General features: G+C 45.1%; 4 protein-coding genes across 6 annotated transcripts in view; 1 reads left to right on the top strand and 3 right to left on the bottom strand.

Annotated features, from left to right (window-relative positions):
• Positions 1–911: 911 nt before the first annotated feature.
• gpr132b (G protein-coupled receptor 132b) lies at positions 912–5,059 on the bottom strand. Its single transcript, XM_037086932.1, has 2 exons — positions 4,851–5,059; positions 912–2,594 (listed from the first exon to the last, which is right to left on the bottom strand). The coding sequence occupies exons 1-2, from the start codon at positions 4,946–4,948 to the stop codon at positions 1,511–1,513; spliced, it is 1,182 nt and encodes a 393-aa protein (XP_036942827.1). The 5' UTR covers positions 4,949–5,059; the 3' UTR covers positions 912–1,510.
• A 2,149-nt stretch (positions 5,060–7,208) lies between these two features.
• Positions 7,209–13,623, bottom strand: vipas39 (VPS33B interacting protein, apical-basolateral polarity regulator, spe-39 homolog). 2 transcript variants are annotated; one of them, XM_037086905.1, is made up of 19 exons: positions 13,557–13,623; positions 12,710–12,802; positions 12,274–12,379; positions 12,048–12,185; positions 11,665–11,703; positions 10,179–10,243; positions 10,027–10,083; positions 9,851–9,943; positions 9,722–9,755; positions 9,523–9,625; positions 9,393–9,420; positions 9,196–9,269; positions 8,894–8,969; positions 8,408–8,542; positions 8,233–8,274; positions 7,957–8,133; positions 7,793–7,882; positions 7,573–7,677; positions 7,209–7,487 (listed from the first exon to the last, which is right to left on the bottom strand). In XM_037086905.1, exons 2-19 carry the CDS (start codon positions 12,800–12,802, stop codon positions 7,467–7,469), a joined length of 1,476 nt encoding a protein of 491 aa, XP_036942800.1. In that variant the 5' UTR covers positions 13,557–13,623; the 3' UTR covers positions 7,209–7,466. The 2 variants fall into 2 exon arrangements, with proteins under 2 accessions (XP_036942800.1, XP_036942801.1); XM_037086906.1 differs by lacking the exon at positions 13,557–13,623 and adding an exon at positions 13,488–13,510.
• Positions 13,624–14,251: 628 nt separating this feature from the next.
• The window catches only part of LOC119012791 (activator of 90 kDa heat shock protein ATPase homolog 1-like), a 4,338-nt gene continuing 349 nt past the window's right edge, over positions 14,252–18,240 (top strand). Inside the window, exons 1-9 of one of the 2 annotated variants that reach the window (XR_005072587.1) lie at positions 14,252–14,484; positions 14,803–14,993; positions 15,102–15,184; positions 15,272–15,389; positions 15,478–15,572; positions 15,646–15,783; positions 15,928–16,029; positions 16,109–16,160; positions 16,261–16,477. Coding sequence is in view for 1 of the 2 variants with exons in the window: in XM_037086944.1 (XP_036942839.1) it covers positions 14,405–14,484; positions 14,803–14,993; positions 15,102–15,184; positions 15,272–15,389; positions 15,478–15,572; positions 15,646–15,783; positions 15,928–16,029; positions 16,109–16,160; positions 16,261–16,418 (1,017 nt within the window). In the remaining variant the exon portion in view is untranslated. Of the gene's footprint in view, positions 14,485–14,802; positions 14,994–15,101; positions 15,185–15,271; positions 15,390–15,477; positions 15,573–15,645; positions 15,784–15,927; positions 16,030–16,108; positions 16,161–16,260; positions 16,689–18,240 lie in introns of those variants that run through there. The other variant, XM_037086944.1, reaches the window with a different exon arrangement.
• Positions 16,947–18,240, bottom strand: part of brf1b (BRF1 RNA polymerase III transcription initiation factor subunit b) — a 27,051-nt gene continuing 25,757 nt past the window's right edge. The window contains exon 19 of the mRNA XM_037086871.1: positions 16,947–17,284. Coding sequence (XP_036942766.1) covers positions 17,253–17,284 — 32 coding nt within the window. The 3' untranslated portion in view covers positions 16,947–17,252. The remainder of the gene's footprint in view (positions 17,285–18,240) is intronic.

Here is an 18,240-nt window from a genome sequence, read left to right as displayed (position 1 = left end):
TTGTTCGGCAAGGACAGTTCAAAACCGACTTGTTGAAGCTGGTCTGAAGTCACACAGAGCACGGAAGAAGCCCTTCATCAACGAAAGGCACAGGAAGGCCCGGTTACTCTTTGCTAGGGATCACAAGGATTGGACTGTTGATGATTGGGCTAAGGTTCTCTTCAGTGATGAATCCAATTTTGAGTTGATGCCCACTCCAGCTAACTTACTGGTTAGGAGGAGGCCTGGAGAAGCCTACAAACCAGACTGTCTTGCCCCCTACAGTAAAACATGGGGGTGGATCAGTGATGATCTGGGGTTGTTTCAGTATGAGTGGAACAGGGCAAATGCAATTGTGTGAAGGGCGAATGAACCAGGTCATGTACAGGGCTACTCTTGAAAACAGTCTTCTTCCATCAGCTCTTTCCTGCCTCGAATGACTGGATTTTCCAACAAGACAATGCCCCTTGCCACACGGCAAGGTCAGTTAAAGCCTGGACATCAACATTCGCACCATGCCTTGGCCTGCTCAATCACCAGATCTGAATCCAGTTGAAAACCTATGGAAAATCATCAAACTCAAAATGGAGAACCACAAGCCCAAAAACAAAGCAAATTTGTTTGAATTTGTGCAACAGGAATGGGCTGCTGTGACAGCAGAACAATGTCAGAAGCTGGTGGAGAGCATGCCAAGACGCATGGCTTCAGTCATCAAAAACAATGGTTACGCAATCAAGTACTAACTCCTGTGTGTATCATGTGTTTAAAGCAAACAGAAAAGAAAACATGGAATGCTTAAAAGCAGTGTTTTTGGCAGTACAGTGCCATAGCTATTGATGTAAGAACTTAAGTGATTTTGGTTACTATCAAGAAAACCATGGAAAATGGCTAGATATCAGCTCTTAAATTAAACTCTTACGAGCTATTTTTGTTGTTATCATTATATTTGTCCAAACAAATGTACCTTTAGTTGAACCAGGCATTAAAATGAACAAGAAATTGAAGAAAACAAGGGTGGTCTAATAATTTTTTCCATGACTGTATGTTAGTATTATAGCAACGCATCCTGAAGATGAGAGTGCTTTTCATTAACCAACAGAGTGTAGCTGGTAATATGAATGAAGTGTGAGCCATCTGGTGCAACAGTTTGATTTTGATAATTCTACGTGTAGTTTTGGTTGCAGTGCTTCATTCTGCAGGATATTTGAGGTCTTTTGTAGTTTGGGTGTTTGGTTTGTGAATTGTGTTCAGTATTTTGATAAAACCAGCCGAGTTTGCAAAATTGTGTTTTAGCAATTGGAAAAAACTGTAAACAAAAGAAGGTTCAGTTTGTTCTGGAACATTTGGACTAAACTTGGACTCCACAGACCACTTCAGTCCAGATCATCAGTTCAGGTCCTGATGAGTCCTCTAGTGACACCATGAACACCACAGCAGTCTTCACATGTTCAGATCCACCAAGAACAGGAGGAGTTTGTTTGAGGAGCCCAGAAGGGACCAGCAGGTACCAGTATGGTCGGACAAAGTCCAGTCAGCCCAGTCCATCAGGTCTCTGGTGTCTCTCGGTCTCAGTCACTGCCATCAACTCTGTTGAGTTCTTGGTGGGTTGCATCTTGTTCTGGCTGCTGTCAGATCGTGGTCTCAGGTGTCTTCGGTCACAGACCTGAGCGAGGCCTCGGCTCAGCTCTTTGCGGATGTTGTCACTGGACAGGACGTAGAGGATAGGGTTGACAGCGCTGTTGACAGTGGACAGGCCCAGGGAGATGGTGTAGGGCGTGTACATGGTGCTCTCGAATGTACAGGGACCATCTTCCAGTTGGGGGAAGTGGAAGGTGACAGCTCGGACCAGCAGGATGACGTGATACGGGGCAAAGCACACCAGGAACAGCACCACCACCGCCACCGCCAGCCAGCGGATGCGGTCCTTCTGCTCCTGCCGCAGCCCCGTGCTGCGCTGCACATCGGTCAGGATGCTGCGGTTCGTCGCCACCAGCACCAGCAGCGGAATCAGGAAGCCGACCACAAAGCGGGCATAGTTGAAGCCCGTCACCGTGGGGCTGCTCTGAGTGGGCTCGAAGCAGCGCCGGTCGCCCTCAGCGGCGTTGCCTTCCCTCATGGTGAAGACAGGGATGTGGCCAACAGCGACCACCAGCATGATGGAGACAGAGATGAAGAAGGCGACGCGCTGCCGGCGGATGCCACGGGACTCCACGCTGTAGACAACGGCGACAAAGCGGTCGCAGGAGATGCAGCACAGCAGGAAGATGCTGATGTACATGTTGTTGAAGAAGATGTAGCCCGTTAGCTTGCAGGCAGCGGAGCTCCACGGCCACCAGTGACCTGCGCTGACGTAGTACGCCCACAGTGGCAGAGTGCACAGGTAGGTGAGGTCACACAGCGACAGGCTCAACAGGTAAACACCCAGCACATTCTTCCTGCACACCTGCAGCAAGGTGAGGTAGACAGTCAGCAGGTTAGCAGGGAGGCCCACAGCCAGCACCGTGCTGTACAGCAGCACCAGCGGCAGGCGGCCCTCCTCGTACGGAGGCTCACACGGCAAAGTTGTGTTGGTCACCAGAGTGAAGCTCTCTGTCGGCAGCATGACGTCAGGCGGTCTGCAAAAGACAAAGACACGATTTAACCAGAATCAAAACTAGAAGACGACAGACGGTCCGTGATAAACATCGTGTTTCACTGTGCTGATCGTCTCTGCCGCCACCTGCAGAGCGTCATGTCTGACGTGAACCTGCAGAAACACTTTGATCCTCACAGACGAACTTCTGCTGAGAATTTGACTCAAGTCTGAGCTGGAAAGTTTCACTGAGAGCATCACGTCCTCACCGCCTTCACTCTGCGTCTGGTCAGATTCACTCTGATTATTGGTTTCCTGTCTGACTCATACAGGAAATCCCCACAACAATAAAAGGTTTTTGGAAACCTTTTGGGTTTTGGGGTATTTATGTGTGTCAAGTTATCACAGCGTGAAACTGAGTCTGATGGAAACAGTCTGAGTGATTTATTGTCAGATTGTTTGATCAGCACAAATAAACCAACAGTGTTACTGAGGAGGAGCTTGTGTGTGTGTGTGTGTGTGTGTGTGTGTGTGTGTGCCGCCCCTCCCCACATGCAGAACACACGCTGCTGCAATGATTGACAGCACGCAGCATCTGACCAATCAGCAGTCAGACATCAGCCTGTCTCACTCTGTGCTGTCAGTAGAAGTATTGGGCTATTTTTATGGAGGTAAAATGTAAATTTATAATGATAATGTATCATTGTATTGTATTATTATATATATAAGATATAAGATAGAGAAGATGAATTAAGACAATCCTTTATTTGACCACAATTTAAAGCGCTGCAGCAGCAAACAGCTGTGTAGGAATATAGAACCTACAAGTACAACATTTAAAAATAAGTAATTAAAACTATTGAAATATCATCAAATCAAATCATAATGAATATTATTATTAGTTGTGGTCATATTTGCATTCCTTGCATTTTAATCTTTGTGAGACTCGTATTTACACTCATTTCATTGTGCAATTTATCATTTAGACCAAAACAAATCTTAATAATCTGCTTGTGTGATGATTTCTTCTCCTAACAGGATCAACGCTGCAGTTTGTTACCATGGTGACACAGAGGCGTCCTCTGTAAAAGGCCTGAGAACGTTCATGTCATTTGTTCCTACTAATAAAGGTTGTAAACCTGAATAGCATTTCGTGATACAGTCATTTTGTAATCGGGGCCTCAAAATAAGATTCTGCAGTCTGACCAGCTGACCGTCTCTGTGCATGATCACACAAAATAAAAGCATCCGTTCATGAACTTCTGTTTTCTTTGTTTCTCTTCTGTTTTTACTGGAAATAAAAGCTGTGCCCTGATTGGCTGTTTCCAGTTAATGTTCAGACTGTGGCTGAGTGCAGCGTCCAATCAGACGCTCTGGATGTCAGAGCTGGGCGGGGCAGAGCGTTAATCATTAATCACTGACCTCATTCACTGAAACATGAATTATAATGAATGAAGAAGAAAAAATAAACTGATTGAACTCCATTGATCACCGATCAGTTCACACATGAAGCTGACCTACTGATTTATTTATTAAATTAGTGAATTTTAATATTTAAAGCAGGACGAGAGCTTAAACAACAAGAACAGTATCATAAAGATTCTGTTTTTATCATTATACTCTTTATATGATATCTTTTTAATTATACTGTATTCATTACATTGTATTATATTATATTATATTATATTATATTGTATTTTAGTATATTGTGTACGTGTGAGTAATACTGTGAAACTAAAAATAAAGGACGAACAAAGTAGAATATACAAAAGTTGTGTTAATATAAACTGTACAGCAAAGCAGTACTGACAGTGTTAATATTACAGTACAAAATGATTCTGATCTTTAAGTGTTACTGCATTATTTGCACAACATATAGTTGTATTGATACAACGCTGCGTGTATTAATACCGTGTACATGTATTAATGTGTATTAATGTGTATTAATACCGTGTACATGTACATGTACATGTACAGGTGTAATATTGAAGTGTTGTTGTGCTGAAGACGTGTTAATATCATATATTTAGTTTATTATTCAGTGCTGTTGTGAAGTTCTTGTTAATGACGTCATGATCTATGCAGTACTGATCAGTGATTTCATTGATCAGGCTGTGTATTGATGACGGTGTGTTATCTGACTGTTGTAGTTTAGCACCACAGAGTCTCGTCACAGCACGAATATGATCAGAATACTCAGCTGGTGTAAAACTACATGAAGTAACAGCAGTACTGATGAATACTACAGAGTGACGTCATCTGATATTAACAATAAAAGTCAATGAAAGTAAAAACTCACCGCGGTCTCGCGCGTCGTCCGTGCGCCGCCTCGTGCGCTCTGACACTGACTGAAGGGAGCCGCGGGTCACGTGACGCCACAGCCCGCGGGAGGATCATTAATTCATGACGTCATCAATTATTCATCAGTGATGAAATATGAAAATGATTCAGACTGAAAAACAACAAGACGATGAGAGAAAGACGAAGATCAATATCTCAGTATTTAGATCTCATCTGATCAGTGGAACCTGAACGCATCACACGTCCTGAGTGACGTCATTGACTCGTCAGTCCGCCGCTGACGCTGCTGTCAGTCAGTGACCTGCTGAAGATCTGACAGGAAGAAGCAGCAGCAGAAGGAGCTGATGAGATCCGGAACACAGCAGCACGTTTCTGCTCTCAGAACTCAGAATCACGGTTCACTGTTCTGCTCACCTGCGTAAATCTCCATGACAACAACGCTACACTCCACCTCTGTGGATCTCTTTCTCAGGTGAAATGTACCGACAGTGATCAGAGGGACGTGAACGAGTCTCCTGGAACTGACTGAACAGCTGAACTTTACACAACATGTGCTGATAAACTGTCACCTTCCTCCGTGATGCATTCACTGACATCATCCATAACCAAACTCCTCCCACTGTAAACCCAGGGCCCTCAGCACTGATCCATCAGGATCCATCAGGATCCATCAGGATCAGTGCCCCTAATAAGAATCCAGTCTGCAGAGATATTGGAGACCAATCTGTCTCCTCAGTAACGATTATAAAATCATAGCTGGAGTTTTTATTACTGATGAAACACAAACAGGATTTATGAAGTGCAGACATATATACTGATATGCTGCCTGCTGCCCTGATGACGGTTTTATTTTATTTCTGGATTTTTGCATTCGATACCATTGAACACACATTTATGTTTCAGGCATTACAGAAATTTGGCTTTGGTAAGTACTTTTGTTCAGCAACTGAAACTTTGTAGGCGAAAGCGAATTGCTCAGTTAAAATGCAGACAGGTTTTTCTCCACACTGACTCAAGTTGCTCCGTGTCACCACATTTATTTCTGATATGTGTTCAGTTGCTCTCCGAGTCCCATCAAAGGGAAAGAAATCCTCGTCAGTCAACTAGCAGATGACTCGTCCTTATTTTTACAAAATGCCTCACAAATTTCTGTTGCTATTAATCAAATTTCATTTTTTCAGACCAGCTCAGCTGCTGACACAATTCTTTATAACTTTGTGTGGAAAAACAAAATCCATTATATCAAAAATTAACTTTAATGAACTCTCATGAAAATGGAGGTTTTAATTTTCTTGTTTTTTTTCACTCAGTAACACATTTAAAAGCAACCACCATCGTACTGTACGTGCAGTAAAAACATCTGGTCCCTCCACTACAAATATTTTATTACAAATAAAATCATAGAAGTATCTCTGAAACTGATCCACTGAGAACTCTGCTAACAGGCTGCAGAAGATCTTCACCAGCTCGTCTGCTCGTGTCCTCACCTGCACATCTTTATGGGAAAATGTGACGTCAACACATTGACAGAAACTCTGGACTATCAGGATGTTTTGTTGAGCCGAAGCTCAAATCCATAACCGCAAATTCACTGATCGAATACTTTGAACTCGCGTCTCAAAGAGGAAATCAAGCAACACATCGACATGATCAGTCAGTGAGAACATAAGACAGACAGAGAGACTCTCGGAACATTCGCCTTGTTTTCATGTCACTGAAATGACTTTGAGTTTGTCTTGATGTTTGTTTTCTCCTGCACTGTGATGTAACTTCAACCTGCTGACATCAGCCTGTTCTCACCTGTAACACCTGCAGCCACAAGTTCCTGTCACACCTGTCAGCAACCACAGGGAGAGACACGTCCGCCATCTTGTGACCACCAGCTGTTACTGCAGCGACTCCATCACCTCCTCCTCCATCACCTCCATCACCTCCCCCATCACCTCCATCATCTCCATCTCCTCCATCATCTCCATCACCTCCATCATCTCCATCACCCCCATCATCTCCTCTATCACCTCCTCCATCATCTCCATCATCTCCATCACCTCCATCACCTCCTCCATCATCTCCATCACCTCCTCCATCATCTCCATCACCTCCATCATCTCCTCCATCATCTCCATCACCTCCATCACCTCCATCATCTCCTCCATCATCTCCTCCTCCATCACCTCCCCCATCACCTCCATCACCTCCTCCATCATCTCCATCATCTCCATCACCTCCTCCATCATCTCCATCACCTCCATCTCCTCCATCATCACCTCCATCTCCTCCATCATCACCTCCATCTCCTCCATCACCTCCATCTCCTCCATCACCTCCTTTCTCAGTAGTAAAGATTCAGAGATAATTGACGTTTTTAAATGATAATTTTATTAATTAGTGGTTAAGTAAATAAAAAAAAGAAAAAAATGGTCTGAGGATTTTGAAGAGATGACTCAGCGATGACTCAGCGATGACTCAGCGATGACTCAGCGATGATGTAGGCTCCACCCATCAAAAATGCTCTCTGGGCGTGTGCGCTGACAGGAAGTTCATGTCGTCATAGTGACAGAGGCTCTGTCTTCTTACTTTCAAAATAAAAGTCTGTGAATGAAACATGTGAAGCTCAGTTCTTCCACCGAATTTGCTGAAATAGAAGAAGAGACATTCAGTCAGGTCACATGATGATGATGAAGAAGCTGACTCCTCCTCCTCCTCCTCCTCCTCCTCACCGGGTTGTTGAGCAGCTCGTTGATCTTCCTCTCCTCCGCCGATCCTCTCTCCACCTTCCCTCGATATCCAAGCAGAAGCTGCCGGTCCTTCAGGTCCCGGTACGTCTGATTGGTCCAGAGACACATCAGTCATCATTACATGAGGGCAACAGCTCTGCATGATTCTGATTGGATGATTATTTAGGTTCCAGTTATTGATGTAAACATGAATGAGTCTCACGTTGATGACGATGTCGTGACATTTATGTTTCTGAGCCAGACTGATCCTGAGCTCTGCGTCATCCACCAGCGCCACGTAGTCCTGCAGCACCTGTCAATCAGACAACACACCTATCATTTAGACTGAACCTGTTGGATGTATTCTTACAGGCCCCGCCCCCTCACCTGTGTTGGGGCGGAGTTTTTCTGCAGGATGTCGACGACTCGTTGGAAGCTGAGTGGTGACTTCTTCCTGGTGAAGCCGAGCCAGTTCCTGCTGGTGAACAGAGCGTCCACGTCCAACCAGGCTTTCAGCTTCGCCCGGGCTGCCAGCGCCGTCACGAAGTACTGCTTCTCTGAAATCTGAGGTCAAAGGTCAACAGGTTAGCAGGTCAGCAGCTGATGAAATAATATAATACAAATATAATTACTATGATGAAAGTGAAAAACATCCGCTCTCACCTTGAAGGTCTGACGAATGTTCAGAGGACTGCTGTAGGTTCCCTGCAGACAGAAAACATGCTCAACTGATCCGGTTCAACTAAGCCAGTTTAATTCATCTGGTTCAGTTGAGTCCAGGTCGTGGTAGAAGCAGCAGTAGGACAGTTTGGTTTGGTTTAGTTCCACTCAGCCTCACCTCAGCCTCGGGGTAGTGGTAGAAGCAGCAGTAGTACAGTGTTGTGACCAGCGGCATGTTCAGGATTGAAGCTCTTCTGGGAAACTTCTGGAAGATTTCCACCTTCCCTCCACACTCGGCCTGCCGGTCTGTTGCCTAGCGACAACACAGAAGGACATACAGGTTCAACTGGAGATAAACTGGGAAAGCCCCGGATATAATCTTGGGTTTATTCTGAGATTACACAGGGATTCAAACAGTGTGTAAACTTAGTTTAAACTAAGGAAGTCCTGGGTGGATGTGGATAAGAGGTTTATTCCTGGCAGACACGGCCGGTATGTTCTGACCGTTTCACTTGTGTTTTTGGAAAAAATGCAGACATTTGAAGATGTCACGATAAACTCTGAGACAATGACAAAAACATGTTTCAAAGAATGACTGGAAGAAAAAACAAACAATAAAAAGAATGAAAATGAAAAGAATAAAGTTCCCACAGCGAAGTCTGACCTCGATGATGATCTGTCGCTCCAGCAGGGTGAAGTGATCCTGAACATGAGCCGAGTCTTCTGCAGAGAATGGAAGACTGCAAACAAACACACAAACACACACACACACACACACACACACACACACACACACACACACACAAACACACACACACACACACAAACACACACACAAACAAACAAACACAAACACACACACACACACACACAAACAACGAGTGTGACTTAGTGCATTCAGCTGCAGGAAGTTCACGTGTACGTCTGATGCTGTATGAAGTATGGTGGCCTGCAGGAGTCACTCACCTGACGCAGCTCTTCAGGAAGTCCCGCCTCTTGTTTTCATCAGCGATGTTCAGGTGTTCTTTATACTGCAGCAGCTATCACCATGGAAACAGACAGGAAATGACATCAGCTTCCTGTCAGTTTGATGTGTGCCAGTGATACTACAACTGTGGTCTACGACTGTGTACTGCTGGGTGTTAGCTGTGTGGACTACATACTGCTGTGTCTTCTGTCCGGCCCAGAGACCTGAGAAGGACCAGAAGAAGAAGAAATAAGATGACATCAGGTGTGTCCAGGTGTACACAGTACAGATACAGAGGAAGGTATAAATACAGGTGCAGGTGTTACCTGAGCAGCTCCAGCATCAGCCGCTGGTCTCTGGTCTCAGTCAGGTAGTGGATGAAATGTCTCAGAGCCGTTTGTCGGGACTCCAGCTCCCGGAAGAGAACATCTGAGCAGGAAAACACAAATACTCAGTACAGATCACTGGTCCAGGACCAGGACAATAGAGACCAGATCCAGGACCAGGTCAGGTCAGCAGGCTCACCTTTGCTCAGAGTTCTCTTTAGATAAATTAAGACCTGAAATGAAAACATGCGTGGTGAGTGTTTTTATTTAAGTAGTTGATAAAGTCTAAAGACAGTGTTGTTGTGGATTGGATTGTAAATAAAGTTACAGCAGTGATGACGTTTCCATCGTGGGCGCTGACGGCGAAATCGAGCAGCAGCAGTTTCTCCTGAAGAGACCTGAACTTCTCCAGAGACACGGCCTGAAGCAAACAGAACAGAACTCTGATGCTACTCACAGATACTGCTGTGGTCATACAGGTGGACAGACAGACAGGTGTGTTACCTTTCCCTGCTGCATTCTCTGGACCGTCTCGTCAGGCGACCAATCACTGACATAATCCTGACGGTACAAGATGACATCATCATTAGTATCCTACAAAACAAATCAGATTAACAATTTGACAGATTGTAATCAGATTACCAGCCCTTTGTTACCTTGTATTCAGATTTGGGTTTTCGGAGTTCTGGTGCGTAGAGCCGGACAGACGAGTCACTGAGCGCTGAAACACATCATCACCATCATCATCGTCACCATCATCATGACCATCATCATCATCACCATCATCATGACCATCATCATCATCACCATCATCATCAACACCATCATCATCATCATCATCATCATCATCACCATCATCATCATCACCATCATCATCATCATCACCATCATCATCATCATCATCACATCATCACCATCATCATCATCACCATCATCATCATCATCATCATCACCATCATCATCATCATCATCACCATCATCATCATCATCATCACATCATCACCATCATCATCATCATCATCACCACCATCATCATCATCATCACCATCATCATGACCATCATCATCATCATCACCATCATCATGACCATCATCACCATCATCACCATCATCATCATCATCACCATCATCACCACCATCATCATCATCACCACCATCATCATCATCACCATCATCATGACCATCATCATCATCATCACCATCATCATCACCATCATCATCACCATCATGACCATCATCACCATCATCATCATCATCATCACCACCATCATCATCATCACATCATCATCATCACCATCATCACCATCACCATCATCATCATCACCATCATCATCATCACCATCATCATGACCATCATCATCATCATCATCATCATCATCACCACCATCATCATCATCACCATCATCATGACCATCATCATCATCATCACCATCATCATCACCATCATCATCACCATCATGACCATCATCACCATCATCATCATCATCATCACCACCATCATCATCATCACATCATCATCATCACCATCATCACCATCACCATCATCATCATCACCATCATCATCATCACCATCATCATGACCATCATCATCATCATCATCATCATCATCACCATCATCACCACCATCATCATCATCACCACCATCATCATCATCACCATCATCATCATCACCACCATCATCATCATCACCATCATCATGACCATCATCATCATCATCACCATCATCACCACCATCATCATCATCACCACCATCATCATCATCACCATCATCATGACCATCATGACCATCATCACCATCATCATCATCATCACCATCATCACCACCATCATCATCATCACCACCATCATCATCATCACATCATCATCATCATCATCACCATCATCACCATCATCATCATCATCACCATCACCATCATCATCATCATCATCACCATCATCATCATCATCATCATCACCATCATCACCACCATCATCATCATCACATCATCACCATCATCATCATCATCATCACCACCATCATCATCATCACCACCATCATCATCATCACATCATCACCATCATCATCATCATCATCACCATCATCATCATCATCATCATCATCATCACCACCATCACATCACTCCAGAGTGTAGTTGAGACTCACCGTCACTGAACGACTGGAAGTTTCCCCCTTTAGTTTTTCCTGCAGAGGAAGAGATTCAACCTTCAGTGAAAACTTTTATGATCCTTATCGTAACTGAATCATGTGACCTGATCGTACCTGAGTCATGTGACCTGATCGTACCTGAGTCGTGTGACCTGATCGTACCTGAATCGTGTGACCTGATCGTACCTGAGTCATGTGACCTGATCGTACCTGAGTCGTGTGACCTGATCGTAACTGAATCGTGTGACCTGATCGTACCTGAGTCATGTGACCTGATCGTACCTGAGTCGTGTGACCTGATCGTACCTGAGTCGTGTGACCTGATCGTAACTGAATCGTGTGACCTGATCGTACCTGAGTCCTGTGTGCAGCTGTCTCACCTTTGAACAGAGAGCTCAGAGAGTACCCTGAGTTACTCTTGCTGATGCTCGGTGTGTCAGTGTTTATTTTGGGGAAGGCAGGGTCTCTGTCTGTTCTTTGATTGGATGCCGCTGTCTCTCTGACCGACCAGGAGATACCTGCAAAGACAGGAGGATAATCCACACCCTGCAGCCAATCACATCTCAGGATTGTCTACAGGTGTTTACAACAGTGATGGTGTCTTACTTCCAACAGGCTCTCCGCTCCAGCTGACCTTCTCCACCTCGTCTTCATCATCGTCCTCCTCCACCAGGCGCCGGATGCTGTTCACGGCCTGCTTCGATTCTTTTAACTGACAGCACACAGACATGACATCACACAGGTGAACTGACACACCTGCCGCCTCATTTAGAAAACTATGAATACAACTGAATAATCAGATTGATTCAAACTGCTGTCGCACCTGGACCCACTCAAAACAGGTACACAGGTGTACCGTGTACAAACACACCTGTGAAAACACCTTCAGTGTTGTGTTGATGCTGAGCGCAGTCTGTGATATAATGAGATACACCTGCACAGGTGAACGGTAACCTCATACACAGACACTTTAATGTCATGGTGTAATCATGTTTCATATCAGTGTGAATATGATCACGATGTCTGCAGGTCCAGGTCTTACCCTGCTGAACTCATCATCATCATCATCGAAGGTGAAAGCTTTGAACTTCGAGCTGTTCCAGTAGTCTTCCTCATCAGCTTTACTCTTCATCATCTGGACAGACAACACAACCAGCAGCCGTTAGCCGTTAGCTTCTACTGCTAACAGGCTGAATTCATCATAAACACAAAAATAAAACACAATGAATCATCTTCTGTTCATCTGCTGACGTGTACTCTGTGTACTCTGAGTACTCCTGACGTGTACTCTGAGTACTCCTGACGTGTACTCTGAGTACTCTGAGTACTCCTGACGTGTACTCTGAGTACTCCTGACGTGTACTCTGAGTACTCTGAGTACTCCTGACGTGTACTCTGAGTACTCCTGACGTGTACTCTGAGTACTCTGAGTACTCCTGACGTGTACTCTGAGTACTCCTGACGTGTACTCTGAGTACTCCTGACGTGTACTCTGAGTACTCTGAGTACTCCTGACGTGTACTCTGAGTACTCTGAGTACTCCTGACGTGTACTCTGAGTACTCCTGACGTGTACTCTGAGTACTCTGAGTACTCCTGACGTGTACTCTGAGTACTCCTGACGTGTACTCTGAGTACTCCTGACGTGTACTCTGAGTACTCTGGGTCTCAGCTGGTTGTTTATGTGTCTGACAGCAGAAAGCAGTTAGCATATTAGCGAGCCAACAGCTTCGTTAAGGTTTAACCGGATGTAGTTTTGTTTCACTTTGTTTCACTCTGACAAACGTCAGGAACGGTGACGTCATCAGATAGGACACTAACCCTTGCATCGATCAGACAGATACTGACTTTAACACTGATAATTGATCACAGCCGATCAGCTGTGTTTACCTTCAGCTGTTCCTCCTCTTCTTCTTCTTCTTCTTCTTCTTCTTCTTCTATGGCGGAAGCTGGACTGTATGCCGCGCGGTGACTGCTGGGAATTGTAGTGAACCAGTTCAATAAGAAAACACATCCAGACATTAAAGTCAAACATTAGCGACATAAAGTCAACATTAATGGAAGAAAAAACAACAACAACATACATTTCACATTAAAAGCTCTAGAACCTTAAATGTCTTTAAGTTTATTTCTCTGTTTATAAACAAAAAAATCTTCAAATAGTACAGATTAAAATACATCAAAGAACACATACACTTGACATAACAAGGCTCCTGTTCCTGTTGTTTTACTTTGAAAGTCCGGTGGAAGTTAGTCAGAGAGAGAGAGAGACAGAGAGAGAGAGAGAGAGAGACAGAGAGAGAGAGAGAGACAGAGAGAGACAGAGAGAGACAGAGAGAGACAGAGAGAGAGAGAGAGAGAGAGAGAGACAGAGAGAGAGAGAGACAGAGAGAGAGAGAGAGAGAGACAGAGAGAGAGAGAGAGACAGAGAGACAGAGAGAGAGAGAGAGAGAGAGAGAGAGAGAGACAGAGAGAGACAGAGAGAGAGAGAGAGACAGAGACAGAGAGAGAGACAGAGAGAGACAGAGAGAGAGACAGAGAGACAGAGAGACAGAGAGAGAGAGAGAGAGAGAGAGAGAGAGAGAGAGAGACAGAGAGAGAGAGAGAGAGAGACAGAGAGAGAGAGAGAGAGAGAGACAGAGAGAGAGAGACAGAGAGACAGAGAGAGAGAGAGAGAGGAGAGACTGAGGGGCTTTAAGCTCCAGCAGTAACAGGAGTTGGTGCAGCAGGACTTCCTGATGGCTAAGTGGGGTGAAGGAGATCCTCGATGGATCGTTGAGGAGCGAGCCGACGCCACCAACGTCAACAACTGGCACTGGTCTGTTTACTGTTGTTGTTGTTGTGAGTGAAGTGAAGCTACAGGTAGAACATTAAGAATATAGTATAGTACCTCACAAGTATATTAGAACTGTGTGTGTGTGTGTGTGTGTGTGTGTGTGTGTGTGTGTGTGTGTGTGTGTGTGTGTGTGTGTGTTACATGACCCTCCAGCTGGTTCAGCACATGTTCAGATATTTTTAAACAGCTTGATGGATGACAACAAGTGTGATGTCAGATGGGGGCAGGGCTGAAGTCTCAGAAATCAACCTTTCCTTCTTCTTCTTTTTCTTTTTCTTCTTCTGTGTGTGACCTCATCAGGACGGAGCGTGATGTCAGCAGCTGGTCATCAGAGTGCCTCCGTCAGCTGCTGCTGTCGGTGCGGGTGGAGGGGGCGGAGGGCGTCTGTCAGCTGACTGACCTCCCCAAACTGGACGGAGAAGCTTGGATCAACAACCGCAAAGGAAAACTCATCTTTCTCTACGAGTGGCAGCTGAGAGCCAGCTGGCTTGGTCAGTGATGATGTCACTGACGTATATCTAACTAACAACTTCTAATGAATAATATGTGCTTCTTCTTCTGTGGTGCCCAGCACTGATTGTTTCCTGTTTCTTGTGCAGGGACGTCCAGCGCTGGAGTGAAGTTCAGAGGAACCGTCGACGTGTTCAACCTGTCAGACGAGAATGACATGGACGACCTCGATGTGAGTCACCTTCTTCCTGTTCCTGATCTCACTGATCAATATATTGATCACAGTATTAATTGGAATATTGATAATCATATTGTCCAGATCTCAGTGTCCCTGGGTAAAGACCAGCCCAACACGCCACTCCTGGATCTTATGAAGAGGACGGGCACTAAGGAGATCCAGAGAGTTCTGGGCGACTATGTCCGCCAGCTCAAATCAGGTCTGTTACCCAGAATGCAACAGGACTAACCAATCAATGATGATGATGAGGATGCCTGTGGTAACCTGAGTGACCTCTGACCTCACAGAGTTCAGTCAGGGGATGATCCTTCCCACTGCAGGCGGACCGAAGAAGCCTCATCCTGACGCCAAGAAGAGCCAGATCCAGACCACTAAAACTCAGGTGGGCAAGTATTCAGCCTCTGATCCACCTGAGCCAGCTGTGACCTCTAACCTCCCTCTGTGTGTTCCTACAGATAAACCCCGCCCCCAGGTGCTCCTCTGGTCCATCCCCTTGTTTGTCAGGTGTCCGTATCTCAACCTGCAGCTTCAGTTTGAAGGAAACCTTCCAAACATCACCTGATGAGCTCTACAGGACCTTCATCAACCAGGAGGTACCAGACCAGGACAGACCAGGATGGACTGGGAGAGCACTTCAGTAACACTGTAGTCGTACTGTAGCAGTACTACTGTTCTCCTGTAGTACATTAGTACTGCAGTAGTACTGTTGTCCTACAGGTAATCCTCTCTGTTTACAGTTCGTCCAGGTGTTTACGCGCTCGGCGGCGTTGGTAGACGGTCGCTGTGGGGGGCGGTTCCAGCTTTTAGATGGGAATGTCAGCGGAGAGTTTACACAGCTGGTAATGTCCCAGCTGCTCAGCCAATCAGTGGTGAGTTGTCACATCACCATGGTAACCAGTCTGCTGCTCCTCCCTGCAGGTACCAGACCAAAGGATTGAGATGAGGTGGCGGTTCAGGACGTGGCCCAGCGGTACGTCCTCCTGTGATGATGCCCTGATGCGTTTGAAATCAGGCCCTGGTGTTGTGTTCAGGGACACTCTGACCTCTGAGTTTTGTTTGTCTCTCACCAGAGCACTACGCCAACATCAGTCTGGAGCTGGTGGACCAAGGAGACGAGACAGAGCTGAGGATGGAGTGTCGAGGAGTCCCTGTGGGGGAGGAGGAGTCCACTAGAGAGGGCTGGACCCGGTTCTACTTCCAGGCCATCAAACAGACGTTTGGATACTGAGAGACCATGACCGGCTTAAGGGACAGTCCAACAGATGAACCCTCTGTCTTCAGTCACAGGTGGAGTCCCTGAGGGCGGCGTCCTGAAGCTGTGGGTCCTTCAACCTTACAGAGATTTAAAGGAACAATCCAACACTTCATAAGCCCTTTAAAATGTTAGCTTAGCACAAAGACTGGAAGTAGGGGAATCTGTTAGCATAGCTTAGCACAAAGACCAATCAGAAGAAGGATTGTGAAGAAGAAACTGGGTTCACTGACAAACATCTGATTCATCTTTATGGCTCATCTGAATCCATTTTGAGCTGAAACATCAGATGAACCGTTTTGATTGTCTGCTTGTTTCCCATGGTGCATTGTGGCCTGAACCACCTGTTCGGGTGTAAAGTGTTCTCTGATCAGGTCGATGAACAAAAAACAGAGTTTTATTTTCTTCTTTGAAAGTTTCTTTATTTTCTCTGGAATGTTGCTGTTGTTTCATGTCATGATTATTTCATGTCATCAGGAACAAACACGATAAAATACACAACAACATGAAACACACACTACTGACACAAACATCAGCTGTTTGATTTATCGTTTGTTTTCTGGTCTCTACGTTTTTATTTACACAACACGTTCATATAAAAATACACAAACATCTAAAAGCTAAAAGTTTTCTATTTACAGTATAAACAACAGGAGCGGCACGAAAAATCAATCGAAGTGATCAGCGTTCAATTAAAGAAGAAACTGACTGATCACTGATATTGATTATCAATCTCTGTTACACTGATCTGTCTCAGTGGAGCTGATGGACGGAGAATTTGTTCACTGGAGGTCAAAGGTCAGTCAGCGGCTAGAAGACTTCCTCCTCCTCACACCCGTAATCTGGAACACACAATCAATCAATCAATCAATGAGTGAATCTACATCAGAGGCTTAAGCCAATGATGTTGATTTTTGTTTCAACTAGTGAAAATATTATAATACAGGGTTTCCCCCAGTGTATTATATTTCCCACCGCCAGGCTAAGCATCGTATATTTATTTATTCTGAACTGGTTTGTTACATCAGTAACAAAGCTGAAAGCACGATGGCGCCATCTTGTGGTCAACATGTGAACACATAGCGGGCCTGACGTCAGGTGTCTCGCTGATTCACCTGTTGACCAGGTGTGCAGCGGCGCGACGTTGGCTGAGCGACCGGTCGATGAGGCGGCTAGCATGGATGTAGCATGGACGTTAGCTCGTCGTCCGCTGCAGTGGCAGAGCAGCGTTCTCCGTGCCGCGATGGGAAACAGAACCAGCGGATTTAATCCAAATAAGTTTGTACAGCAGCTAACTGTACCTGACCAATATGGCAAGTTTTATATTGTTTGTTTTGTACTACGTGAAAATATTAACAACATTAAGTGCGCTAATTTTACAGTGGTTTAGTAGTGAAACACTGCTATTAAATTCAGCATTAGATAAGATCTGATGGTAGCTGTTGTAATGAAGTCTTCTTCTCCTTCTTCAGGGTTTTACGGCAGCTGTCATCCAAAAGTTACATTGCTGCCATCTATCTGTGTAGCTCCGTTGGTACAGAGGGCGTCCCTTATGCTGAGGCTTCTTGCATGAGAGGGGCAGTGACACGCCTGCCAACCCGGGTCCATTTGCTGCGTGTCACTGCCCCTCTCATCCCCTTTCCTGTCACCTCTTCAGCTGACCTATCAACTAAAGCCATAAAAGGCCAAAAAAATACTTAAAACAAAAAACTTTTAACTCTGATTTAATTGAAGGCAGTATGGAGCCACTCTAAACTCTAGTACGTGATGAATCTGTTCCCTACAGGGCCATGTGTCA

This window comes from Acanthopagrus latus, chromosome 22 (genome assembly GCF_904848185.1).
Source record: "Acanthopagrus latus isolate v.2019 chromosome 22, fAcaLat1.1, whole genome shotgun sequence".
Taxonomy (NCBI): domain Eukaryota; kingdom Metazoa; phylum Chordata; class Actinopteri; order Spariformes; family Sparidae; genus Acanthopagrus; species Acanthopagrus latus.
The sequence above is the reverse complement of the archived record's forward strand: the minus strand, read 5'-3'. Positions and strand labels throughout refer to the sequence as shown.

What these genes read in the sequence shown, in the direction of transcription:
- vipas39 (XM_037086905.1), bottom strand. Translation starts at nt 12,802, where the DNA reads ATGATGAAGAGTAAAGCTGATGAGGAAGACTACTGGAACAGCTCGAAG. An exon ending in AGAGAATGCAGCAGGGAAAG is followed by an intron (nt 9,944 to 10,026) that starts GTAACACACCTG and finishes TGTTTGCTTCAG; the next exon opens with GCCGTGTCTCTGGAGAAGTT. An exon ending in AAAACTCCGCCCCAACACAG is followed by an intron (nt 7,883 to 7,956) that starts GTGAGGGGGCGG and finishes TCTGATTGACAG; the next exon opens with GTGCTGCAGGACTACGTGGC.
- gpr132b (XM_037086932.1), bottom strand. Translation starts at nt 4,948, where the DNA reads ATGATCCTCCCGCGGGCTGTGGCGTCACGTGACCCGCGGCTCCCTTCA. An exon ending in GGACGACGCGCGAGACCGCG is followed by an intron (nt 2,595 to 4,850) that starts GTGAGTTTTTAC and finishes TGTCTTTTGCAG; the next exon opens with ACCGCCTGACGTCATGCTGC.